General features: G+C 44.3%; 2 protein-coding genes across 3 annotated transcripts in view; one reads left to right on the top strand and one right to left on the bottom strand.

Annotated features, from left to right (window-relative positions):
- The first annotated feature begins 2,580 nt into the window (after positions 1-2,580).
- Positions 2,581-27,460, top strand: STEAP3 (STEAP3 metalloreductase). The gene is given in 7 exon segments (XM_079993962.1): positions 2,581-2,668; positions 18,095-18,589; positions 19,235-19,270; positions 19,273-19,548; positions 19,550-19,765; positions 23,361-23,522; positions 26,053-27,460. Coding segments are annotated over 6 exon segments (1,467 nt in total). The 5' UTR covers positions 2,581-2,668; positions 18,095-18,103; the 3' UTR covers positions 26,344-27,460.
- Positions 19,745-27,769, bottom strand: part of LOC307226233 (UPF0538 protein C2orf76 homolog) — a 32,035-nt gene continuing 24,010 nt past the window's right edge. For both annotated transcript variants that reach the window (XM_079994856.1, XM_079994861.1), the window contains exon 7: positions 19,745-19,813. In XM_079994856.1, coding sequence (XP_079850982.1) covers positions 19,762-19,813 — 52 coding nt within the window. In that variant the 3' untranslated portion in view covers positions 19,745-19,761. The remainder of the gene's footprint in view (positions 19,814-27,769) is intronic.

Below are 27,769 nucleotides of genomic sequence, written 5' to 3'. Positions count from 1 at the left end.
GGCTATTGATAGCACGCAGAGAAGTTATAAACAAAAATCCCACACTTTCTCCTAAGGAAAACGAAGAGGCCACATCTTTGCAGCTGTAAAATGTGCTCACTAATAGAAAATTAAGATCTGTGTCGGACTCCTGTCTCGGAGCAGAAACTGGAGCTATCTTGTTCCAGCATGCTGATGGCGCGATAATCCACCTGTCATTATTTCATCTCTGTAGGTTTATTCAAACTGGATTTCACATATAATCAGCTCCCCACTCCTTTGCCTCTAAAATACTTTCAGCTTTGGTTTAAGAAAAGACTGTACCATGTCAGACCACAGATGAAGCAGGAGTAATCACATTTTTTTTAATACTCTTCTATGTAAATATCCCTTGGAAATATATATATATATATATATATATATATATATATATATATATATATATAATTTAAAAGCTAGCACATCAAGGAGAAAGGTTCTCTCTCTGATGTGCTAGCTTTCTTACTTGCAGGGAGATGTCACCAAAATGAATGCATTCACAATTATGATCTCCAGCCTGAAACCTGAAGTGACACCCCCCCCCCTCCAATTCTGTCACCTCATATCTCTGCGACCTCATTCTGCTGCATGTACAGACCAAGCCTTGGAGTGCAAGTGCCTTTGGAGATTTCAATGCATTGCTTGCACACAAGTACAACCAAGTCTTTCACCACTTTGCAGTGTGTGTCCGTAAATGTTTGACAGTGTTTTCTCCTGACTTTGTAGAGAACAGTTCTACATTTTACACAGGAGGTGGTAGAATGCTGGACATATTTTTAAATACTCCACATTTAGGGCAGCCACTTATGCATCACCAGAAAAAGAGGACAAAAGGCTTTGCATAAAATTTGCACTTGCCGAGTCAGATTTGCACATACTAATTGATACATTTAGATCCACATTTAGAAACAATGACTACAATCTAAGTAGAAATAAAATACAGTTCCCCATAGGAAAGAAGACTGTGAAGAAGCGACTTGATTGGTCAGCTGTCCAGCAACTCCACAGATGGAGGCAGCAATACTTCTGAATCCCAGGAGAGGAGAGTGCTCTTGGGCTCGAATGCTGCTTGCTGGCTTTCCCCAGGCAACTGTTCCAGCCACTGTAAGAATAGGATGCTGGGCCAGATGGGCCATTGGCCTGATTCACTAAGCTCTTCTTATGCCCTTAGCTCCTGTTCTTACTTCTTTTGGTTTAGCAGCTTTATCCTGGCTTGGACCAGACAGCCCTACAATAAAGCAAAACACATGGTCTCATATCAATTGTAAAAATACCTGGCGCATGGCCCCTTTAAGAGACCAACTCTTGGACAGCTGAAAAGGTTTGATTGCTGCTCTTTGCAGACTCTCGGGCCTTATGACAAACCAACTTTATTTAGCCGCTAACTCACCTTGTGGTGCTGAGAACAATGCCTCAACATTTTTTGTTTCCAAAGCAAAACTCTCTGCATGTAGTAAACAGGAAAAACAGCTATGCTAAATATATCACCAAATGGTACTGGCATTATTCCTTGATCAAGAAAAACCGCTGCCACTTTGCAGCCAAGCTGGTGCCAAATGTATTGTTTTGCTTTCCTTAGGGTCACATCAGCGAGGCCTCTTGTCATCTGGGCAGCCCAGGACCTACACACACACACACTGCCCAGGCTTGCACTCTGGGGATAGCACTTCAGTGCTACTAACACAGCTGTTGGACTTCACCCCCAGAGGCACACCCTATTGTTGATGCCAACATTGACCAAAACTAAGGCCCTCTTAAAGGTAAAGGTAAAGCACCCCTGGCAGTTAAGTTCAGTCGCATATAGGCAGTTTTTCCGGGTCATGTGGCCAGCATGACTAAGCCGCTTCTGGCACAACGGAACAGCGAAACCAGAGCAACACATGGAAATGCCGTTTCCCTTCCCGCTGGAGCAGTACCTATTTATCTATTCGCACTTTTTGGCATACTTTCGAACTGCTAGGTTGACAGGAGCTGGGACCGAGCAACAGGAGCTCACCCCATCACAGGGATTCAAACCGCTGACCTTCTGATCGGCAAGCCCAAGAGGCTCAGTGGTTTAGACCACAGCGCCAACCGCATCCCTTAAGGCCCTCTTATGTTGTCCCAAACCTAGGAAAGTGGAAGCTAAGGCAAATGCTTCAACAGGAGAGCCACCTGTGGTCCACAAAGATGTTGCGCAATGTCACAACGGTGTGTGCCTCCATGTACCCCCAAATCCACCTGGGGCAGTGCCTGGGACCTGCTGAAGCTACCCCACGTTGCCCTGGTCCTATATGGCTTTAGGAAGCTTTCCTGCTAGAGGACTGCTCCTGCATTGTGGCTTGTTGGCGTTGTGGCTTGTTGCTGCTGTCACCACCGACCAAGCTAGGGCTGCATCTGGGTGGGTGGGTCTGGCACGATATGTCTGCACAGAGAGATGCCCAAAGCCACAACGCGCCACAGCCTGGCCTGGATAAGGAGAGGCGAGGCAGGTCGACTCCTCGCGCGAAGCAAAGGCGGGGAAGGGAGGGAGGCTGGAGGGAAGCGGGCGGGCGGGCAGGCGAGGGAGGGAGGGAGGGAAGAGGCGGAGTCCCGCGCTTACTCCATTACGCTCCGAGCGCCCATAAACCAGCCTGCGTGCTCTTGCTCGCTGCCCGGGGCCCGAGGAGTGGTGAGTAAACAGCCCCAGGTGGCGAGGCGGCTGGGGAGCCGAGCGCGCACCGAGAGCGCAGCGCGACTCCGGCTGAATCCCATTTGCTGCTCGCAGGTGTCAAGGAGGAACTCGGGCGGGGGGGAGAGGACGCGGAACTGGATCGCCGTCCGCAGAGGGGAGCGGGCTTGCGCTCCCGGGACTCGGCAAGGAAGGGCGCGGAGACCCGGGGAGGCTCCGGGCCGCCCCAAAAGGCGTCTGCCTGCGCGCAGAGAGCTCTTTCTGCGCGCCCCCCTCTCTCTGGTAAGAGGCAGGCCTCAAAGTAGGGTCTCTCCTCCTTGGCCTTTCCGAAGCCCACAGGCCAAATACCCAATCCAGGAATCTCTGAAAACACAGCTTGTTTTTAAGGGGGTGGGGTGGAGAAGTGCGCGCGCGAAGGACACGGCCAATTTCCTCTTGACCACCTCGGCTGCATTTGCTCGCCTGTCTCCCTTGCCCCGTTCAGCCCCGCCGCCTCCGAGTTGTGTTTGTTTAGCAGCGCATTGTAGAAATAGGCTCCGAAAGGTGGTGTCCTCGGGGTCAGTAGTTCACGGTTGCCGTCCCTACCCTTCCCTCTGTTACAAAGGCATGGGTACTTTATCGTTTCCCACCCCAGAGGAGCTCCCATAGAAGGGAGGCCCTTTCCCTGACCGCCCCACGCCCCGTGAAGATGTAGTATAGTATGCATAGGAAGGATGTCTTGAAAAGCTGAATGAGAGGGGGGCATCCGGGCTTGCTCCGCTTTCTGGGGTGTGTGTGTGTGTGTATAGATATGATTGCTTTCTGACAGTGTTTTTTTTTCTTTAAAAAAATGTTTAGGGGTACTCTCGTTTTCCTACTTATATTGAAATACTACCCCTCAATGAGGCCAAACTTAGATTCACAAAATGTTTAGGGGTATGTGTCCCCCCAGAAAAAAAAGTACTGCTCTCTGATAATGTTCTGATTAAGACATCCAGGACTGTCTCGTTGAACTCAATGGTACTTGCTTCCGAGTAAATGGGATCATGCTGTTAACATCACATGTGGCCAAGGCTGCATGCACACCCTACATTTAAAGCACACCCACACCCAAGAACTGGGAACTATAGTTTACCCTTCATGTAGCCTAGCACCCTTAAACTACAGTTCCCAGGATCCTTGAGGGGTGTTTTAAATGCATGGTATGTACAGTCTTAGGCACATTTGTTCTGTAGGCCCACTGATAAGCAAGTATTGGGTGGGGTGGGTTGTGTTATCTCTTCAGACCCTTGAATTACAAAAGTTACTAGCCTGCAAAAAAAGAGATATGTTACTAGCCTGTTGGAGCTCTGTTGTCCCTCTTCTCCATTCCCACCCTGGCCCTGGAACTTCTGTTTCTGTTCCAGCCACCTGCATGCATTTCTTGTTTACAGCCAATGGAGACACCTTGCTCTGTTCACACATCTTAAACCCCAGTAATTCAAGTTCAGCAGAAACATCATCTGCAAAGTACTCCTCTTCTGTCTCCTCCATACTACCAAAGCAGTAGGTAGTAAATGCTTTACAGTCATACCTTGGGTTACAGCCGCTTCAGGTTGTGTCTTTTCAGGTTGTGGACCGCCGAAACCCAGAAGTACCAGAATGAGTTACTTCCGGGTTTTGGCGGTCGCGCATGCGCAGAGGCACTAAATTGTGCTTTGTGCGTGCGCAGAAACGCCGAATCGCAACCTGCACATGCACAGATGTGGGTTGCGAACGCTGCTGGTTGCGAACGTGCATCCCGCACAAATCACGTTCGCAACCTGAGCGTCCACTGTACTGTGTAAATTACTGCTGGAGGAAACCACAGCTGATTGAAGGATAAATGTGAATGCATTTTAGTAAGAGTTATCGGGTCATGCATTGGGGTTGGTTCTGATTCACTTTACTGAATCTCATTTGCTCAGAAGTAAGCCCTACTGGATCCAGTGAGACCAACTCCCAACACTTAGGATTGCAACCTGTGGGCATAGAGGTCTTCCATGCTAATTCCAGCTCTGCATTTAAAAAAAAAAAAGCTCTGACCTTGCATATGGTCGCTATTCTCGGTCAGTGTGTTTCTGGTTTCAAATTTCTAGAGAGCCAACTGTGTTAATCTGCTGCAGTAGAAACAACAACAGAATCTTGTAGCACCTTGAAAGACTAAGGCTAAGATCCTAAGATCCTGCTCACACAGAAGCAGTTTTCAGCAACTTGCCCTATAGCTTCCTGTGCTCCCTGGAAATCTGCTCCGGAAACCTGGGGAGGGGACCCTCTGGAACAACATTGAGGTGGGGTAATACAGAGGGGCTGCAAGGTGTCCACAGAGGGCTTATGCCACAATAAATCAGTTTGTCTTTAAGGTGCCATGAGACTATTGGTATCGGTTGATAATTGTGCCATTCTCTATTGCCAATTCTTAATGCCTCTTAATTTTTCTGGAGGTGTTGTGGAAATGCTGTAATGTTATCAGCACTTCTCTCCCATGATCAGAGTTAAGGACACTTCCAGATGACCTGTTTGTCAAGCATTCATCCTGATTTTGCACCACATTTGTGGGAAAGCTAGGTGCCATTGTGCCAAATTTCCAGTGCATTTCCCCATCACTTTTCTTATCACAAAAAGTCCAGCTTGGGGGTGGGAAGTGGATATGTTGTGCACAGCCTCCCAATCAATTATAATTTGTGTGCTGAATTTGCCAGTATGTGAATAAGTCCCACCCCAAAAGTAGCAACTCTCTGGAAAGAGCCTTTAGCTCACATTGTGTGTGTGCATGTGTGGGGGGGGGAGGGGGAGAAGCCAGTGATGTTTCACTTTGCAGATGATGTTTCTGCTGAACTTGAATTACTGGGGTTTAAGATGCTTCCCTTCACCCAGGTAATAATGAAGAATGGGACATTAAGGGTTTGGTGTGGTTTCACATAGCAGAATGCTAAATGAATGTTAAAAATGAAGACGGCGCTTGAGTTTTCATCCCTTTTCTTCCCAGGTTTGCTTTTGCTGCTTTGAAAGTATTAACATAAATAAAGAAGAAGAAACTTGACTAAAGAAAAAGTGGCCACTCTGATGAGGAAGGGCTTCACGCTTTGAGTTTCAGAGCGGAGAAAGGGAGAGAGAAGCCTTTAGGTTTTCTTAGTTGTTAGGGTATATCAGAAGGGTTCTTCTGCATGTACCAATTCAAGGTTTTGGTATTTTATGGAAGTACCTGAACAGTTTTGATACCCCAGCAGTGAGTGAAGCAGCTAGGCCCCAGGATCTTCATTAAACCTAGAGTTATCTAGCATTCGTCCTGATTTGCTTGTACAAAGCTCACACAGAGGTTTGACAGTGTTCACTCTTCGTTGAACATTTGTTCGGATTTGTTAGTGGGGACGTTGTACAAAAGTAGACGTTCGTCCTGATTTGCTTGCATGGAGCATATACATCTTCCTGACAATTGGTCATTCATCCCATGTTGTCTGTGCATTTCCATGGCACCTTCCTAACTGCAAAAGGCCCACTGTGTTTTATTTTAAGTGGATATGTTGTGACAAAGTACTTCACTTTAATTGCTCAGACATAAATTTCCAGTGTGTGACTGAATGAATCCATCTTGCAAAAGTTCTTATAGGCTAAACTAGAGGCAACCTACATCTGATTCCATAGCATCCTCCAAAGTGTTGGTGCTGATCTCAGCCCTGTAGACCCGAAGGAGCATCTCCACCCCCATCATTCAGCCCAGACACTAAGATCTAGTTCTGAGGGCCTTCTGGCAGTTCCCTCACGGCGAGAAGTGAGGTTACAGGGAACCAGGCAGAGGGCTTTTTCGGTAGTGGCACACACCCTCCCATCAGATGTCAAGGAGATACACAACCTTTAGAAGACATCTGAAGGCAACCCTGTACAGGGAACATTTTATGGCTGGGTGTTTTATTATGTTTCTGTATATGCTGGAAGCTGCTCAAAGTGGCTGGGGAAAACCCAGTCAGATGGGTGGGGTACAAATAATAATAATAATAATAATAATAATAATAATAATAATAATCCTGTGGGTAGGGGAGCCTTCAAATTACTTTAGGGCAGCTGAGAAGTTTTCTTGCCCAATTAAAAGAAAACGTGCATCTCTTCACTGGTTGTGGTGGTGTTTGTGCAGGAGAACTTGCCAGTGGACTGTGGACCTAGTGCTTGGCTGTTTGTGGTTGGAGTCAGTCAGGGTCGTAATCTTCCAAAATGTACTGATGTTCCGGAAATTGAGAAAGGGGATTGGAAGCAATATCAAATATTGATTTTGGTGCTTGTGTGAGTATATAAGGTCAGGTAAGATCAAATCCTGAATGCAGCAAGCTGTTAGGTGACAGAAAGTTAATGAATGCATCAAATATGGCATCTGTTTGTACAAGACCCCCCCCCACACACACACACACGCCTTTTGTCCTTGCTGGTGCACACACATTTATTACAGGAATATGAGCCCTTCTCCTAAGAACATTTAAATTGCTTTCAGAATACAATGTATGCATTGAAATATGCCACTTCCTGGCGTGGCCAAACATGCTGGGAAAGGAGGTGTAGCTTATAGTATCAAAATTCCTGCAAAGCTTTTTTTTTTTCCTCCTTCTTTAAAAAAAAAGATTTAAGAATGACACTAAGACTCTTTGTGCTGCTGCTTGTAGCAGATACCAATTTGATGGTGCAGTTTTATATGCCATAATTGCATACAACAAAAACTGAAGGGGAAAAAAATCCCCAAGATTGAGTGAATTATGCAACAACAAAAACGTAGGAAAATATGCATTATAGATGCCAGTTGTTTAGTCTAGCATTCAAGAATGCCTTGACTTTGCCCTTGAACATCTCCAGTAAGAGACTAAATTGAAATAATCTTGATCAAAGGTTCTCAAAGCATGTCGTGCCAGCATCTGCTAAGCATTTTTATATAAAAAAAAATCACATCTCCAAAAATATAATTATAAGGAAATAGAATCCAACAGATGTGCAATGGTCATTATCTTTTCAGGTCTGGCAGTAGGGTAGGCAGATTATGGAAAACAAACAGGAGAATGAACAAAACACACTGTAGCCAGAAATACTATGCAGTATTTAAGGTAAAGGTACCCCTGACCATTAGGTCCAGTTGCAGGTGACTCTGGGGTTGCACGCTCATCTCACTCTATAGGCCGAGGGAGCCAGTGTTTATCCGCAGACAGCTTCCGTGTCATGTGACCAGCATGACTAAGCCATTTCTGGCGAACCAGAGCAGCGCACGGAAATGCCTTTTACCTTCCCGCTGAAGCGGTACCTATTTATCTACTTCCACTTGATGTGCTTTTGAACTGCTAGGTGGGCAGGAGCTGGGACCGAGCAACGGGTGCAGTAAATAAACATGATATATTTCAGCCACATCAAAAATTGCATGCAATAGAATAGTATCAAAACATTATCTGGGAGAAAACTTACAGATAAAAATAAAAGAAGCATTATATTTTAAAAGCCAAAATTTGCAAATATAATAGTTTGAAATTCAGTTAAGTCTATCTAGGCATAAGTCCTATTAAGGCTGCAGTTCCATAGACACTTACCCGGGAGAAAACTGCACTGAGTGCCATGGGCCTTACTCCCTGAGTAAGCATATATAGGATTGCAGAGTCAGTAATCTAATGAAGAAACAATCTTCTGTGATGTTTTTTCCCAGTGGGAGAAGCCTGTTTCAACCTGAATTCTTTCTCATGGAGCTTTTGCTTCATTTCATGTGTGCAAGGCAACATTCAAACATGTGGCCCTTTAAGAGCTGAGGGAAATCTCTTTTGTAAACCTGTAACAACCTTTCTGGCCTCCTTGCTTTGTATCTAAGCAAACAACACAGTGTTGCAGGTGAGTTCTAAACAAGACTGTAGAAAGAAGTTTTTAAAAATAAATAAAAAGAAGGCGGGGGACCATTTCAAAGTATTCATAGTAGTAACTAAGTACCAGACAGGAAAGTTAAAAAGTTGAAAATACGTACCCATTTTCTGGAACTACCAATAAACTCTACTAGAAAATAGAGGCTCCTGATGTTCTCAGAAGTGACTTGTTAATGCCAAAAAGGGGCAGGAAACCCTTGCATGTCACTCAGAGTGCATGTAGGAAAGTTGGTGCAAAAGGAGTCATGAGAGAGTAGTGCTAACCACAACCACCTTTCTAGAAAAGTAGGGCAGCCGATGTGCAGAGAACCAGGGTTGGAGTAATGGTTAGAACATTGGACTAAGATTCAGGAAGACGCGGATTCAAATCCCGCCCACCCCACTGCCATGAAGCTCATTGGGTAACCTTGGACCAGCCCCTATCTCTCAGCCTAGCCTACTTGGCAGGGTTCTTGTGAGGCAAAATGCAGGGCTGTATACACACGTGCCATCCTAAGCTCGTTTGGAGAAGGGTGGGATGTGCATTTAAACAATAATAGTTTAAAATAAAAATACATCCGTTCCAGTATAAACTTGGTGATTTTGTGCAATAATTAATTCGGCCACTTGCCCAGCCAGGTTTCATTTCTATTTATTTAACTTTCAGCATTTTATTAGTGTTGTGGTTTGGTAGTCATTTCATTAAAGAACATTTTCATATACAGCTCTATGCTATATTTGTAATGACACTACGGAACACCGTGACAGAAGCCAGAGAGCACCGAAACGCCATTTACCTTCCCGCTGCAGTGATATCTATTTATCTATTTGCACTGGCATGCTTTCGAACTGCTAGGTAAGCAGGAGCTGGGACAGAGCAACAGAAGCTTCCCCCATCACAGGGATTTGAACCGCTGACCACCTGATCTGGCAAGCCCAAGAGGCTCAGTGGTTTAGACTACAGAGCCACCCACATCCCTTGCTGGCCACATGACCCGGAAAGCTGTCTGTGGACAAATGCCGGCTCCCTCGGCCTGAAAGCAAGATGAGCCCCACAACCTCAGAGTCTCCTTCGACTGCACTTAATCATCCAGGGGTACTTTACCTTATATTTGTAATGAATAATAATAATAAAAACCTTCAGCAACAATGTGACCACTGCAGTCAGCAAACCCGTATAGATCCAAAAACAAAACATCCTGAACATGGCCATCTCAGGAGCACAGCTGAGCCCAACTGGCTGTTGTCAGTGGGAGCTCAGTGCACATGCATTGTTTCTTCCATTGTATCATGACAGCAGCACAAGGAAGTAGGTTTGGTTAAAAGATAGTGACTGGCTCAAAGTCACCCAGTGAGCTTCACATCTGAGTGAAGATTTGAACCCGGCATCCCCAGTTCAAGTCCAATACACTGATTACTACACCACACCTGCTCGATGATGATGATGATGATGATGATAATAATAATAATTTATTTATACTCTGCCTATCTGGGTGGTTTCCCCAGCCACTCTGGGCAGCTCCCAACAGAGTAATAAGAAGAAGAAGAAAAAGAAAGAGAAAGAAAGCAAGCAATAAAACATTAAAAACTTCCCTTACAGCTAGCTCCACAACCCTCTATGCTGTTTCCTGTCCCCATTCTCCACCTAAATTCATCTCACATTCTCTTCTCTAATTCCGTTCACCTCCTTCATGGCCTGCAGCCTTGAGTGTCTTTGGAGAGAGATTCTAAAATTATTGCAAAGTCTTTGTTTCCAAAGTAGACTAAATAAGGCATAGTGAGTGCAAGTGTGCTTAATTATCATAGTGATAATGATAGGCTTGACTTTGGATATTTATCTTTAGCATTGCCTCTTGTGAAACACAGCTTCAGAAAATAATTCGCAATGCAAATTTCTGGAAACAATTAGACTTCCAATCCAGTTTCTGCGAACTTGTGTGTGTGTAAATATATATTCACATGGTGGGGGGGAGGGAAGGAAGTGCTTGACTCCCTTGCCACAAAAACTGTAAATTTGCATTATTTGTTACGCTAAAATTATGGTTGATCATCAAAAGTGCTTAGGGATTGGGTAATGGGACGCAGGTGGCGCTGTGGATTAAAGCCTCAGCGCCTAGGGCTTGCCGATCGAAAGGTCGGCGGTTCGAATCCCTGCGGCGGGGTGCGCTCCCGCTGCTCGGTCCCAGCGCCTGCCAACCTAGCAGTTCGAAAGCACCTCCGGGTGCAAGTAGATAAATAGGGACCGCTTACCAGCGGGAAGGTAAACGGTGTTTCCGTGTGCGGCTCTGGCTCTGGCTCTGGCTCTGGCCAGAGCAGCGATGTCACGCTGGCCACGTGACCCGGAAGTGTCTCTGGACAGCGCTGGCCCCTGGCCTCTTAAGTGAGATGGGCGCACAACCCCAGAGTCTGTCAAGACTGGCCCGTACGGGCAGGGGTACCTTTACCTTTACCTTTTTAATGGTAGCAGAAAGCAACAGGAGAGGTGAGTAGTAAATGTCACCTCTTATTAATGGGAAAGAATTAACTTTGTTTACTGGCAGTTGTTTGGCATAGGCGCTGGGCAAGTTTCCAGAGGCCTGACAGGTAGGATTTAAGGTTAATTAAGCCTTGGTTACCTGATTGCCTATCATGAGTAGGGGCTTCTGGCATGCTAAATTCAATCAACCATCCACTGGTCATGTTATGTCATGCATCTAGAATGGTGAGGTCCATTTCCACAAATCTCTGGCTCTACCTAATAAGTGCTATCTGACCAAAGAGGCTTCTAGCCCCCCCCCCCAAAAAAAACTATTGATTGCTGAGTGGGCCCATATTGATTCATAGCCTGCCTTAGTTACCTTTACAAACAAAGACTCCAAGGGACAGAGTACAATTTCTAGGTATTCTTGATCATCACAACAACCCTGTCAAGTTTCAAATAGGTGAACAATTCAAAAACTTAAAATTGTAGTAATATATATTAGCTGCTTTCTCTTTTAAATCAGTGGAGGTTTTTATTGTAATCTCTTATTCTGCTGCTTTTTATTGATGGCTCTGATTTTTAGGGTTTTTAAAATTTGCTATTAGTTTTATTTATTGTAATGCTTTAAATAAATAAAATTGGCAGTATTAAAAGCAACTGGTCCCAATAAAATCAATATTGTTTTTTAAAAAGAAGGGCAATCAGCAAGCAATTTTTTTTTCAAACAGGTATCTTTTAACTTGCCATTCATCTTTGAAAGGACAACAGAGGAAAGAGGCTGCACACACCTCTTGCAGAGAGATAGGAAGATAAACTAGCCTCAGTGAAGGATATAATTTGTAGCCGGTCCTCATCATTAGTGCATCTCAAATGCTAGGGAGGATCACGTAGATTACATGAGTCTTTGCCAAGCTGGTGCTCTCCAGATGTTTTTGACTATAACTTCCATCAGCCAAAGCCAGCACAGTTATGTCGGCTGTGGTGTTGATGAGAGTTGTGGTCAAAAGCATTTAGAGGTCACCAGCTTGGCAAAAGTCTGGGCTAAAAGGAATGCAGAAACAAAATAAAATCAGAGAGCAGCAGCAACAGCAATGGTTTAAAAGATTAATGGATATATTTCATGGCAGAGTTAATCTCATAATTGGCCCTGATTGCTATGCTAGGTTCTTCTGTGGCAAATCTTTGTGGAATCATAACATTCTTGGCATGATGGCGGAAGCCATTGTGGTGGGTCTGCAAGTCAACAAGAGCCTCTTTTAAGACCTTTCCTGTATGCTCATTGACCACAGTGCCCTGTTGCGCTAGCAGGACTTAGTGTGATGGCTTCTGCTAGCGCAACAACAAAGTTGAATATGGCCCATTGGCAGTGATGGTATCAAATATGAACACCTGTTATGCATAGACAAGCAAACAAATCTCTGGCAATTATTATCAAAACAACCTTTAACATTTTCAGACTTTCCAAAGAAAGAGTTCTTTAAAAAAAAACTATTATCGCCAGGTATTTGAGTAGTTAATGGAATTTGAGAGGTATTTTGCTGGTCAGTAAATGCATATTTACCGTAAATGTACACAAGAAATGCTTATGACCTTTACACAACCATATTCCACAATTAAACTGCAACAGCAATTATTGTGCTGTCTGGGAGAAGCATCACATTTTCTGAACTGGAAAATAAAGTCTTTTGACTGCTTGGAAAAATGAGACTTCCTTGAAGCAGTCTATATGGAAACTGTTTGCTACAAATAAAAGACAAATATGTGGGAAAAAAGGTCTTAAAGAGCCCTTAGATAATCAGCCATTAGCTTTTCATAGTTGTGAGTGAGGAGCCAGGGCTTCCTGCACTGCGGTCAAAAAAGGCTGTTGCTATTTGTGGTGTCTATTGGGATATTGGGAATCTTGCAGATGGCCATGATGTTACTCTGCCTACTTTATAGTGTCTATAGTCTTAATAACCTGATTCAGCTAAGCCCTTGCGATTCAGTCCCAAGGGGATTCAGTTATGCTCTTAGTGTCTTAGTGTTAAATACATGCTTAAGTAGAATGCTGAGTCAAACTCCTTGACTTTTATCTGCTCTACAAAAATAACTATATTTATACACAGTTGGTTATGTAATATGCCTTCTGGGCTGGATGCTGTGCTCCAGCAACAGAACATATGATCTATACTAGGGTTTCAGTATTGGAGCAAAAGGGTTGTTTGTCCTTTTGCTTAGACACCAAGAACTGGTTCTGTCTCCTGCATTAGGTAAAGGTAGGCAAAGGACCCCTGGATGGTTAAATCCAGTCAAAGGCAACTATGGGGTGCAGCACTCATTTCGCTTTCCAGGTCGAGGGAGCCAGCGTTTGTCTAGACAGCTTTCCGGGTCATGTGGCCAGCATGACTAAACCGCTTCTGGTGCAACGGAACACCATGATGGAAGCCAGAGCGCATGGAAAAGCCGTTTACCTTCCCACCGCAGCAGTACCTATTTATCTACTTGCACTGGCTTGCTTTTGAACTGCTAGGTTGGCAGAAGCTGGGACAGAGTAACAGAAGTTCACCCCATCCCACAGATTTGAACTGCTGACCTTCCAATCGGCAAGCCAAGAGGCTCAGTGGTTTATACCACTGCACCACTCGCACCCCTATGGCAATGGTGCCATGGTGGCAGCAATTGACTCTGCTCAGTTAAAGCCCATGTACAGTATTTCCCCATGGATTTGCTCCATGCTGGTTTTATTGGGCAAGAACAGGACACAAAAGCCTCTCCCAGGCTGGAGAGCTGCCCTATAGGATATAACACAATCAACATGGACTTTTAGAAGAGTGGGAAAGCCCTTCACTAAATACAACACAGCTGTACAAGAACGTAGGCTTAAAGTTACACTATCAAATTCTAATGTAATTATATTCTTTATTACGAAATGGATTCATGCAGGTCATTCCATTATTGCACTGGAGGAGTAACTGCATTCAGAAAATCCTGCAAACTGCGTTTTTTATTATAGCAAATAAAGGCATCATATTAACTCACATGCTGGCTTCTTTCAGTTCTCAAGCTTGGCAAACAGAGATGTTTAAGGATACAGGCTCTTCGCAATCATGTATTATTTTTAAATATCTCTCCTGTAGCTATGGGGGCAAGGGAGGTAGCTATGCACAATGTATCATGTGTGGCAATTGCGTTGGACTTCCTTCTAGATGTTGTAGCCTAGCTTTGGAAGCCCCTGATGTCCCAGAAAGAGAAATCGGAACAGCACATTTTCTTGCCCTGAAGCACAAAATACGTATCAGGCAAATCACATTCCCAATTTTTGGCACTTTCAAGACATGTAGGTGGCTGCCTCCCTCCCACTCTCATGCTGCAATCTTATGCAGAGTACACTTACCTGGGAGTACACCCTACTGAGCACAGAGGGACTTACTTCCAAAGATACATGCAAAGGATCATACCGTCAGTTTCCTAACTTTCAAAAGAGGTTGACAGGAGCCTTTGCCTTACTGTTAATTTTGCCTCGCATACTGCTGCTTGTACCTGCCAGTAAAAGGTACCATCTGACACACACTCACCTTCATAAATTTGTCTTGCTAGATATTACTGCTGCTGCTGCTACTGCTATATCGGAGGTGTGCTTAACCTGTCCTGGAAACCGGGCAGTTAGTGTTGCCTCTCCAGCACTCATGAATCCGTTACCAGCTGAAATCAGACAGGCACTGAGTGTGGTGTTGTGTAGACACCTGCTAAAGACATTTCTGTTTGGGAAGGCTTTCCCTGAGGTGCAACTCAGTCGTTTACTGAAGATCAATTTTATAATTGAGGAAATGTTTCATGTTTTTTTAAGCGTTTGCATGGGTGGCTTTATTGGTCTAGAATTCGTAGAATTGATTTTGTTCTTACAAGTTCATGTTCCTGTGTTTTAATTCTGTTTAACAGTGTGCTCCACTTTGATGGGTTTGTGCCATGAAATGGTCTCTACATTTTAATAATAATAAATAATAATAATAATAATAATTAATAATAATATCCCAGCTTTCTTACAAGGAGCTCAGTGTGGCATCCTTGTTTCTCCCCTTCCCTATTTTATGCTCACAGCAATACTGTGAAGTAGCGTAGACTGAGAGATGGTAAGTGGCCCAAGGTCACCCACTGAGGTTCATGGCTGTGTGGGGATTTGAACCCTGGCCTCTCACATCCTAATCCAACGCTCTAAACATGACAACACAGTGGCTCTACTTTTCCTCTACGCTGGTGGTGGTGCTGAGATATATATGATTTCTGCTTAGCATCTTTGCTGCGGTAACTGCAAATTGTACGCAGATGGGTCAGGTTTATTAACTTTCTTTCTGGATGGAGAGGCTCTTGGGATATCTTGTGGAGCTGGAGACAAAAAAAGAGTCTTTGATTAAAAGGTCTCTTTCTTACCAAAATCTGTTCAGTTCACAGCAGGGATGTGGCACCTGCTCAGTTCTTCTGAGAGAAGCCTCTCCAGATCTGAGGAAGGAATTAAATGACTTTGTTTCCCTCATAATGAAGCAGCTGCAGGAAGTTTTTGGGGGCCCACTTTTTTAAAAGAAAAATCGGTTAAAACTGACGTTTATTTCAGGTGCCGATGTTCTCCTTATTTTCCTATCTTCCTTTAATGATGACTAATTGCACAGTCCTGAGACCAAATAAATATGTATAGAACTGAGAAATTAATTTAGTGCCCAAATTTATACCAGATGATGTGTTGAAAAATTAAAATGTAAATTTTAAAATGACATGATTAAATGAGAGCCTATCCACTTATCTGCAGCCTTTTAAAAAGAATAATAAAGCAGTGCACTTTTTATTTCCTTCTGACCAGTGCCCTGACATTAAAGGAACTCTTGGTCAGGAGTAGAATTAAGTAGGGCTGCTTGCAAACTGGTAAATCAATTTCACCACCTCTTTGACTTGAAGAGGAGTAGAAATTGCTGTCCTTGGGATATGGGTTAGGAATTCAGCATACTTTTCAACCAGCAGTACGGCTGCCTCTCAAACTGGCAACACTGGATGAGACCTGTTCCTGGTTGCATTGAGGCTGAAGTTATTTCCACTGCTCTTAAGAATAAGTCCCAATTATGGGAAGGAGAAACAAGAGCAGTGTACGTATGAATGAGCAATCCCAGATAAACATTACATGTGAATCAGCAGAATAAGGTTTTGGACCACCAATGATGCATACTTTAGCTCTTACCAGCCATTCTGCTAGACCACACTGTTTCTTAAACAATCATCTTACAACTTGGCTTAATCGCCTTGAGCTCATGATAGCGCAGTATTTAAAACAAGGGAGTTTGTTTAATCCACCTTTAATTACAGAGGCCATGCCTGTTCATCTCCTTTAAAGCACTTTGGCTTGGCTTACATTTTTCAACCATTGAATTGTCAGTGTTTGCGCAAGCCACATCATCCATCAATTTGCCCTGTGAGAAACAAAACAAAAACCTGCTTCTCTCAAAACTTTGCAAACACATCTTTCTTCCATTTCTGAATGGCACTTAATTACAGAATATAAATGCCAAGCTATGAAAGAGAGCAGAGCAGTTTGCTTCTCCTTAGGGAGAACGTAACTGTGCTTTTGAAGTGCTGTGGGCCCATTGTGAGAGAAGTCGCCAGGAAAAAAAAACTACCTTGACGTGTTGAATATTAATATACCTTTATTTCACTCGCTCAGAAATGCATTTCTCTTTGTTTTGAGACAGGTATGAAGAACTTGTGGGCCCTCCAGATGTTGTAGGACTATGGCTTCTGTCACCATCCCAGACCATTGGCCATACTCGATGGGGTACATCAACAACTGGAGGATCTCAAATTCTTCACCTTTGCTTTAAGACTACTTCTTACTTACAATGCAGCTCAAACGAATAAATAACCCAAGTGACCTTTCATAGCCTGACTCAAGCTTTGTCTACTCCTGTGTTCCTTCAAAGGCAAAAACTTAACATGTGTCTGCAACTGCACTATTCTCACCCGTATGTTGGGCAGAGCAATAGAAAATATGTCAATCAACCCTCTTATGGTAGCTACCTCACTCTTGTGACTGCTACCTCAAGGCTTATTTGCATCAGAGCAGCAAAAGGCACTGGTCCATCTTATCCATATGTTCATGAGTGTGAGAACTTTCCTAAATATTTATTCCAGAGTAAAACACATAGATTAAGGTAGGGCTGAGTGAAGCCTAAAGATGCCAAGAAAACAATGTGTTGGAGGATGGAAGAGATTCTTCCCAAGCCTGAATATGTGAACAAAAAAAAGGTGGTTAAAATTAATTCAGGCTAAGCTAATCTACTTGAAGCAATTATGATAATATGGCATAAGGCTGCAGTTCTAACCCCAGCTGTTTATCTTGAGTCCTGAAATATAGACATACAGTGGTGCCCCGCAAGACGAATGCCTCGCAAGACAGAAAACTCGCTAGACGAAAGAGTTTTCCGTTTTGGAGGTGCTTTGCAAAACGAATTTCCTATGGGCTTGCTTTGCAAGACGAAAATGTCTTATGAGTTCCTGCGGGGTTTTTTCCCTTTTTCCCCCCTTTTTCTAAGCCGCTAAGCCGCTAAAAGCCGCTAAACCGCTAATAGTGCTAATCCGCTAAGCTGTCAATGGGCTTGCTTCGCAAGACGAAAAAAACGCTAGACGAAGAGACTCGCGGAACGGATTCTTTTCGTCTTGCGAGGCACCACTGTACATTCACTTACTAGTTAGGAATAAGAGACCACCCGTTTACAGATTTCCTGTTAAGCTCTAAAATGTTATTTGTTTTGTTTGTTTGCAAAATTATATCCCACCCTTCACTGTCAAACCAAACGGCATGAAACCAATCAATAAACATTGAAACATGCAATTCGCTACATAAATCATTCCATCTGTCAGCATACTACTAGAGAAGCCAGGGCTCCTAAATCAGAAGGTCTGGAGAAAAGGGTGGACTTCCAGCTGGCCCCCAAAGATGGCCAATGGTGGTGCCAGCTAGACTTCAGGGGAAAAAGAGATTCTGCAACTGGTCCCAGAAGAAATTCCACAACTTTCATACAAAGTGGGATGAAAGGAAGGCGCCATTTTCAGCCGGGTATCTGATGCGACTTTGTGTTTTGTTTGCTTTAGCTTATCGTGATGCCGGAGGGTGACATGGCCAAGCCACTTCTCGGCCGACAAAATGTGGAAAGTAATGCAAGCCTCATCGCAGCCACTGGTAACACGACGGTGGGGATCCTGGGCAGTGGTGACTTTGCACGCTCCTTGTCTATGCGCCTGGTGTGCTCAGGTTTCAAAGTGGTGATTGGAAGCCGGAACCCAAAGCGCAATGCCACCCTCTTTCCATCAGCAGCTGAAGTAACTTTCCAGGCAGATGCTATAAAGAAGACAGATATTATCTTTGTGGCGGTTTTCAGAGAACATTACACCACACTCTGCGACCTCAGCGATGAGCTGTCTGGCAAAATCCTGGTGGATGTCAGCAACAACGATGAAATCAACCATCACAAAGAATCAAATGCTGAGTATTTGGCGTCACTTTTCCCATCATGCACTGTTGTCAAAGGATTTAACGTCATCTCAGCGTGGACGTTACAGTCAGGCCCAAGGGATGGGAATAAGCAGGTACTGTTCTGATATATCGGTTGTGTGTATACATCCAGACCTGTCACGCTTGGAGAGAAAGAAATTATGGTGGGAGGGAGGGAGAAAACCTGGCTAAAAATGCAGTTACAATACATTTTTTCTCATACCTGTGATCAGGGCTCTTTGCAGTTTGGAGATATCTTGTACAAACAGCACACAGCCTGCTGCCTTGTATAAACCTCAGCAAAAACGCCAAACTCTCAGCTTCCTTTAAAGTAAAACACTAAATTCTGGGCCTCAGAGTTGCGAGAGCCATGATTTTTATGCAAATGGATTGATTATCTGATTGAGTCAAACAGAATTAATTCAAACAATCAATAAAGCTATCTTTATAATCTAGTGACAGCCCTTGCAAAACAAAAACAAAAAAAAGCCATCCTCTTCTGATGTTCAGGTTCTCTAGGAGTCTAGGTCATAGCCTACAACTTCCCTCAAAATTCAAGAAACTTGGGAAGAGTCAACAGAGACAAAGGTGTACACATGAAATGCTCAGGTGTGTCCGTATTATTGCTTTGTATGGCACTCGCCATGCCATCGCTCGTCGTCCTTCCCTTGAACCCCGTACCTGTGCTCCTGGTCTCTGCTTGCCAGTCGCTGCCATCACATGTCCTCTGTTTCCTGCAGGTCTTCATATGCTCCAACAACCAAAGAAGCCAAGCGGTGCCATTGCCGAAATTGCCCACATGCTGGGTTTCACCCCAGTGGACATGGGCTCCTTGTGCTCAGCTCGTGAGATTGAGAATATTCCGCTGCGGCTTCTCCCTGCCTGGAGGATCCCCGTCTTCTTGGCCCTGGGTCTCTTTCTCTGCTTCTACACATACAACTTCATCCGGCAAGTTTTGCACCCTTACATCCGGGAGCAAAAGAACAAGTTTTACAAGATCCCTGTGGAGGTCGTCAACACCACGTTGCCTTGCGTCGCCTACGTCATGCTATCCCCTCGTCTACCTGCCTGGAGTGCTGGCGGCCATTTTCCAGCTCTACCGCTGCACCAAGTATAGGCGGTTCCCTGACTGGCTTGACCAGTGGCTGCAGCACAGGAAGCAGATAGGGCTGCTAAGCTTTTTCTGTGCAGCCCTACACGCTGTGTACAGCTTGTGCTTACCCATGCGGCGGTCCCATCGTTACTCGTTGCTCAGAGATGCTGTCAGTCAGGTACTGTACTTCTGATTCTTTGGAATGCTGGTACATGGTCTGTTCTGTCTGCAAATGATGTGGGTGTAAAATAAATGCTGGTGTTCTACCAAAAAGTCTGTAGCTCGTCCCTAAGATCAGCCTCCATACCTGAGGACTGGAAAGTGGTCAATTTAGCACCATTTAAATACATAAAAAAAGCAATTTGGGGCAGAGAAGATTTTGGGAAATTACAGGGCAGGTAGCTTAATATCTGAACCAGGAAAAGGGATGGAAAGCATTATTAAAGCTAAATTACCAAGCACATAGTCTTGCATAGTTTCTGCAAAGTTAAGTCTTGTCTCGAGTGTGTCAAATAAGTATATGGATAAGGGTAATCCAACAGACACTGTGTACTTGAACTTTCAAACAGCTTTTCATTCTGCCCCCTCACCAAAGTCACTTTATGGTCCTTTTATGGATCAGTAACTGGCTAAAGAACAGGAAGCAGAGAGTAGGACTAAACTGACAGTTAAGACAGTGGAGGGATTTAAGTAGTCAGTACTGGGACCAGTGCTTTTAACTTGTTCACAAATGATCTAGAGTTGTTGTTGTTGTTTCTACCCCATCCATCTTGCTGGGTTTCCCGGCTTTCAACAGAACATTAAAAACAGAATAAAACATCAAACATTAAAAACTTCCCTAAACAGGACTGCCTTCAGATGTCTTCTAAAAGTCAGATACTTGTTTATTTCCTTGACATCTGATGGGAGGACGTTCCACGGGGTGGGCGCCACTACCGAGAAGACCCTCTGCCTGGTTAGAGGTGATTAGTAAGGTGGCCAAGTTTGCTGATGACACCAAATTGTTTAGGCTGGGTAAGAACAAAACAGGTTTGCAAGGAGCTGCAGAAAGATATTTCCAAACAGGGCAAATGAGCAGTAAAATTGGCAAATGCAATTCAACGTAAACAAGTGTAAAGTGATGCAGGTTGGAAGAGAAAACCATAACTTCACATGTACACTAATGGGGTTCTGAGCTAGATATGCCTATCATGATCTTGGGATCATGATGGATAGCTTGATGAAAATGCCAACCCCACTGTGTGTACTAGCTGTGAAAAAGGCAAATTCCCTCATTAGGAAAATAAGCTGCCATTATCATAGTGTGTTATACAAATCTATGCTGCGGCTGCACTTGTAATACTGTCTATAGTTCTGGTCTCCACACCTCCAAAAGGATACAGTGGTACTTCTGGTTATGTACTTAATTCGTTCCAGAGGTTCTTTCTTAACCTGAAACTGTTCTTAACCTGAAGCAGCACTTTAGCTAATGGGGCCTCCTGCTGCCGCGCAATTTCTGTTCTCATCCTGAAGCAAAGTACTTAACCCGAGGTAATATTTCTGGGTTAGTGGAGTATGTAACCTGAAGCGTATGTAACCTGAGGTACCACTGTATTGTACAGCTGGGGGGTGGGGAAGGTACAGAAAAGGGCAATCAAAATTATCAAGGGCCTGGAGCGACTCTCCTTTGGAGTAAAGGTTGGAATGTTTGCAGCTTTTTCATTTTGGGGGGGGGGGAGGTAAGAAAGGGTGGACGTGGTAGAGGTGTATAAAACCATACCTGATGTGAGGAAAGTGGACACACACACACAAACTATGGAATTCATTATCACAAGGTGTAGAAATGACCACCAATTTAGACGGCTTAAAAAGAGAATTAAGACAGATCGATCAAAGATAAGGCTACCAGTGACAATGAATCATGCTGACTGCATACTACCCCCCCCCCCCCCCCCGTATCAGAGACTGTCTGCCTCTTAAGTAGCAGTTGCTGCAAATTGGAGAGTGCTGTTGTCGCCAATGTCCTGCTTATGGGGCTTCTCATGAGTAGCTGATGGACCACTCCGGAAAACAGGATGCTGGATGAAGCGGGCCTTTTGTCTAATAGCAGAGATCTTCTTACATTCCCCAAAACATTGCATGGGAGTTTCAATGCAGCTAGTGGAAATATATTCCACATTAGCAGTCTTAGACTCACAGCCTAAGAAATACTAATGAATTCAAGATGCCGCAATGAGTTGGCACTTTTCAGGTTTTTTTATTCCTGCTAATATTATCTGAGCCTCCTTCGCGATCACCTTGCTGTATTCGGTGCAAGGGATGCAGTCCCGCAACAGCCTCTTAATTCCAGATGCATTTATTTCTCTTCTGTGATTCTTGTAAATAAATCCCTTGCAAGCCGTTGATGCCCATTTCCCTCTTTTCTTGCGTTGTTTCTTTCTCTCCCCCCCCCCCCCCCCGAGCAACATCCTTGCTTCATGAATCACATTGATTTTAATGGAATAAATGGCTGGGTCTAAGTGTCAGTCTCTGTAATACAGTACAAATCCCATTTCTTTTTTTCCATTAGCCTGAACGCTTCTCCCCTAAATGCACTTAAACCAAATCCCATTAAGCCCTGAGCAGTCAAGTATTCAGAGAGCGACACTTGTGGACTTAGCTCGAAACTGGAGCTGATTTCACATATTAATTGCAGCCTTCAATGGCAAAGCATGGTCTGATCATGGAGGTGCCAAGTTATTGGCAAGCCCTGCAGAGGTCAGTGAGAAATTGTGGCTGATACAACAGAGGTGTTGCGTATTTGACATTCTCTGGTCCAAGAGGTGGGAAGACAGTCTGCTGTGAACAGGGCTGCACTCTTCTGGAAGGAGCAGGTCTATAGCTTCAGTGTACTCCTGGAGTCACTGGAGGACCTCAGTGGCTAGGAATGCCTGTTTCCAGTTACCTGGCTACTGCGTTTTGGACCAGCTGAAGTTTCCTAGTTGACCAGCTACAGCCCTTTGGAACAGAAGCGAAGCCACTGTAACTTCCAGCTTGAATTGTTGCAACATGCTGCAAGTGGGGCTGGCCTTGAAAACAACTAGGAAACTTCAGCTGGTCCAAAACGCAGCAGCCAGGTTACGGGATTGGCTTCCATTTAGAACACACATAAACCCCTATATCCTTTTAAATGTGTTGTGGACGGGGTGGTGGTGTTGTTTTTATTAAGTATTTTGTGTTCTTTTCTTTTGTATTTTAATGTTGTGAACTGTCCTGTGATCTTCGGATGAACTTAATTTAATTGTTTAATAAATAAAATAAATGTCCAGACCCAATTCGGTCCCCAAAATGTCTGAAAGGCTACCTCCTTTCTCAGAGACCCCCTCAAGTGTTAAGATCAGATTACCTTCTTGATAATTCCACCATCCTCGGTAGTGTGGCAGCACAGGAGAGGGTATTCTTTGTGGCAGTTGCAAAATATAACTTGTAAATGATGATGATGGCGATGGATGAAATATAAGGTTGCTGGATGGACAACATTGGTGCAAACTCATTTTGTCCAGGAGTGGAGGCAGGGTGCACCAGCAGCAGATAGAGGCCAATGGCAGAATTAAATGCCTAGACTGGAATGGGAGTCAGCCATGTGCTGGTGCTGAAGAATTTAATCATTGCCACCTTTGACAGAAGGGCCACCAGGCTGCTGCTGTTAAAGAAAAGAAACCCCATGAAAATGCTTCATGGGTACAGAGTGAACTCTGTGTATCTTTTAAACCCTCTTTTGTTGCTCCTACACACCTTTGCTCTTGTTCCTTCAGGTGGAGAAGAAAACAGATCCATGGGTAGAGGAGGAAGTCTGGCGGATGGAGATGTACATCTCTTTTGGCATCATGGCCTTGGGCTTGCTGTCCTTGCTTGCCATAACCTCACTTCCTTCCATCTCCAACTCTCTCAACTGGAGGGAATTCAGTTTCATTCAGGTAAGTGCTGCAATTCAAGGGTTTTTAGAGAGGGAGGGAGGAAGACAGTTCTCAGGGCCAAACCAGACACAACAAGGCTGTTGTTCACATAAAAAGCAAGGGATGTTTTTCTAATCTCATTCCAGTGCAGGGTGGCTGGGAAAAACTTTCCTTTTTTTGTTTTCACCGTAAAACAAGTAAAAGTAATGAAAGTAGTTCAGAAGATTGAAAAGAAGGGTCAAGAGCTGTTTTAGCCATGCCCAACATTAAAGCATTTGAACAGCCCCTTGGTTTCTCAAGCCATTTGCCGCTGCTGTTTGAGAAGTACAAGCCCTAAGTTCCTTTGGAGCACAGGATGAGTGTTGGGGTTCTTTGGACCCCAGACAGTTCTGCAGCATAGATTTGACACTTAAGAACTGATTTGCGGCTGCCACCCCATATTAAATATAGAAAATATCAGCACAAAATACGTTCAATACTAGTTCAAATCCATTTTTTTTTATTTTCCTTTTCATTTCGTCATTTGCTATTTGTTTCTCTACAATTGCATTACCCTAACAGAGGACTTTGTTGTTCCTCTGCCCCCCAGTGGTGAAAGTTTGTGTTTGTGTGTGTAAAAACTAGTTTAGAAGATCTCTACCAGGACATGCATGTTGTAAAACGACATCAATAATTTATTTTCCATGCATGTGTATTAGGATACAGTCCACTGCACACTTGCTTAATAATAAGCCCTACTGAATCCAATGGCCATTTACTTCTGACCAAATATCCATAGGATTGTGCTGCTCTTTCTTTTTTAAGGAAGCCATTGGACTAAGACAATGGTCTGGATACTGAATTGCCCTTCCATAAACAGAAGGGACTCCCAAATCAACAATTCTTCCTGTTAGAAGAAAGAGGTTAGGGGTTGGAGAGAGGGGAGAGGCCATTTACGTACATCAATTCCTCTGGAGTGGATTTGCAGAGGACATACAGTGGGAACCTGCAACAAAATCACCGTCGCCAGCAGCAGGATCTCATGAGCAGAGTTCCACTCTCAGGAACTTAGGATCCATGCCAATGACTCATCAGAAGCAAATCACTGGAAAGTATCCTGCTCCAGTCATTGTATCTATTTTAGGCTGAATTTTAGCTGCCTGAGTTTTGCTCATTTATAAGAAAAGAAAGGCTTGTGTTACAGTTGTTCCATACCTATAGTTAGAGTGGTTTGTGTTAAAACTGCTTCACTATGGTGGTGGTGGTTGCATAAAGGGAGCTGTAAACTTTTACAAATCATTACTTAAAATTGACCTGATTACTTGGCAATGGACCTGATTACTTTGTGCCAGCCTTTGACCAGGAATGTAAATGTGAGGACAGCTCATCTGATCAGGCCAATCCGCTGTGAGAGTCTGGGAATTTGAAAAGAGTAGCTTCATTCTGCCCAAGTAAAATGCCCTAGAACAGGGGTCAGCAAACTTTTTCAGCAGGGGGCCGGTTCACTGTCCCACAGACCTTGTGGAGGGCTGGACTATATTGGGGGGGGGGGGGGTAATGAATGAATTCCTATGCCCCACAAATAACCCAGAGATGCATTTAAAATAAAAAGGCACATTCTACTAATGTAAAAACACGCTGATTCCTGGACCGTCCACAGGCCGGATTTAGAAGGCGATTGGGCCGTATCTGGCCCCTGGGCCTTAGTTTGCCTACCCATGCCCTAGAAGCTCATATATTCCCATCAACAGAATCTGGCCTAATAATAACAACAACAACAAAAATGTCAGCATTACCCATTTTAGCTCCTATCCCACTCAAAGTAGTTATAACTACATCACATTGAAATCAACAGCTTAGCAGTTTGGTTAGGAGGAGGTAAATCAGGGCCATTCGGGTGTGGTGGCTTTGTCCGGTTGGCTGCTCAGGATGCCAGGAGCCCCAGAGAACCCACATGCACCTTGTTGGAGGTCCCAATAGATACGCCTGTTTCAAATACTAGGTCACCCACCCACCCACCCTCTCCATCATGCTATCATTCCTATTCATTTTCTCTTTCCAATCTCTTGTTCTTTTTGGATTTGCCTGCCCCCCTCATTCTCCAAGTCTGTGTCCCTTATTGTGACAAAGCTAAAGTATACCTAATTGACATAAGCACATATTGCCTATATGCCTCCATTTCCCCCTCCATCTGCTTTCCCTTATTTTAGCATTCAGGGACCTGTCATGCTTGCTCTATTGATGCACATTCACATGGCTACTAATAATAATTTTTATTGGTTTCGGACCTAGTTAAAACTTACTTGACCTGGATGGAGGGCCGCCTTTGGGGATAAGGCGCATTTCAAAGCTGCTGCTCAGGTGCATCCCAACCCTGTGCTTACTCAGAAGTAAATCCCACTGAGGAAAATGGGACTTGCAGCCAAGGAATTGTGTACTGTATTGGACTGTAGCATTGGGTAGGATACAGCTACATACAAAGGATAAGCAACGCTTGGGGAAACAAGAGTACCCAACTCCAGCCACGTCACTGAAAACAATGTTGTTGTTCTTCTTCTGCTCCCCTTTTCAGTCCTCCCTTGGCTTTGTCGCTTTGGTGATTAGCACTCTGCACACCCTGACTTACGGCTGGACCAGGGCCTTTGATGAAAGCCAGTACAAGTTCTACCTGCCTCCCACCTTTACTCTCACGCTGCTGGTACCGTGTGCTGTGATCCTGGCCAAACTCTTCTTCCAGCTCCCTTGTATGAACCAAAGACTGCGGCGCATCAGGAACGGGTGGGAGAGGGCCAGGTATGTCAAGTTCACCTTGCCCAGAGCATCGGGGGAATTTTCGAGTGGAGAAACCAGCAGCACTGTGTGATCCAGCATCTCTCTCTCTCTCTCTTCCATCATGACAAGTTTTCAAAGAGCACTATGAAGATTCTGGGGGTTTCTTAATATAGTTTTTGTTTGTTTTTTGAAGCTTGTAAGTTTGGTATTATTGAATGGTGGTGATAATTATCATCTTATTTCAGGCACTTAAGGAAGGAGTGTTACCACTGTTTTAGAATATACTGGTAATTCTGGGGGTGGGGAGAGTGGTTGCCTTAAAACTTAAATCTTTTGGGGGTGTTTGATGCGGCGGGGGAGAGACGTTACCAATGTATCTGGCTTACACCGCAGTATTTGGAATATATTGGTAATTATGTAAGGCAGGGGTGGCCAACATGGTGCCCCTCCCAGAAGTTTTAGACTACAACTTCCATCAGTCCTGACTATTGCCTAGCCTGTCACGGATAGGACTTGCAGTCCACAACACACAGAGGGGCCCATGTTGGCTAACCCTGATGTAGGGGGTGCAGAATGGTTGCCTTAAAACCTCAGTGCACAATTTTAGTTGCACAGTTTAATGATGCATAGGAAAATAGAATCACTCTGATGATGCATTCAACAAAGGGGTGGGACACAGCATTTTCTGTGCACCTGGCAAATGGTTTCTGTCTTCTTTTAAACCAGCATTCCTGCATGATCACACAATCAGTCCACCCGTAAACCAAAGTGGCAACTCTGGAAGGGCCTATTCTCCGATAACAAACGGTGTAAAAAAAAAAAAATACTCTAGGTCAGATTGGAAGCACGTGTTAAGTTTATTACACGGCTGCCATTAAAACAGCAACCACATGTTTATAAATCCCTCCTCCCCTTCTGTATACAAACTACCTGTGCCCCGATGCCACAGCCTGTGCATTTGCCCACCCGACATGATGGTCTGAAGCTGACGGGACAAAACCAAAAAGTGTCATCGGTTGTTGCAGAGGAAGAACTAAGCGTGAAACTGCCACACATTTAAATGCAGCCTCACTTTTCCTTTGCATGGGCCAAATTCACACATTACTACTTATGTATTTATTACATTTATATAACACCTTTCTGCCAAGGAGCCCAAGTCAATTTATGATTTTTTAAATATTGAACAAATAAATGATGCAAAATGTAAAGTTGGCCCTGACTGAGCTGGTGGGGGAGGAGGGAATAGGTCCGACTGGAGCAAACCAAACCATGATGTTGTCTTTGCCTGCTTGCCTCTCTCTTCTCCTTCCCACACAACTGGTGTCCATTGACTGGAGCAGGCCACTATGTCATCCATGCAGCAATTGCTCAAGTCTCTTTGGCAGCTTTGAATAAGTGAAACGGCAGGTGTGCCAGTGATCGTAGCAGGTCAACAAATTAGGTAAAAAGGTAAAGGTAAAGGTACCCCTGCCCGTACGGGCCAGTCTTGACAGACTCTGGGGTTGTGCGCCCATCTC

Source organism: Podarcis cretensis (assembly GCF_951804945.1).
Source record: "Podarcis cretensis genome assembly, chromosome: 1".
In the NCBI taxonomy this organism is placed as follows: domain Eukaryota; kingdom Metazoa; phylum Chordata; class Lepidosauria; order Squamata; family Lacertidae; genus Podarcis; species Podarcis cretensis.
Note: the sequence above shows the minus strand (reverse complement) of the source record. Positions and strands in the feature narration are given on the sequence as shown.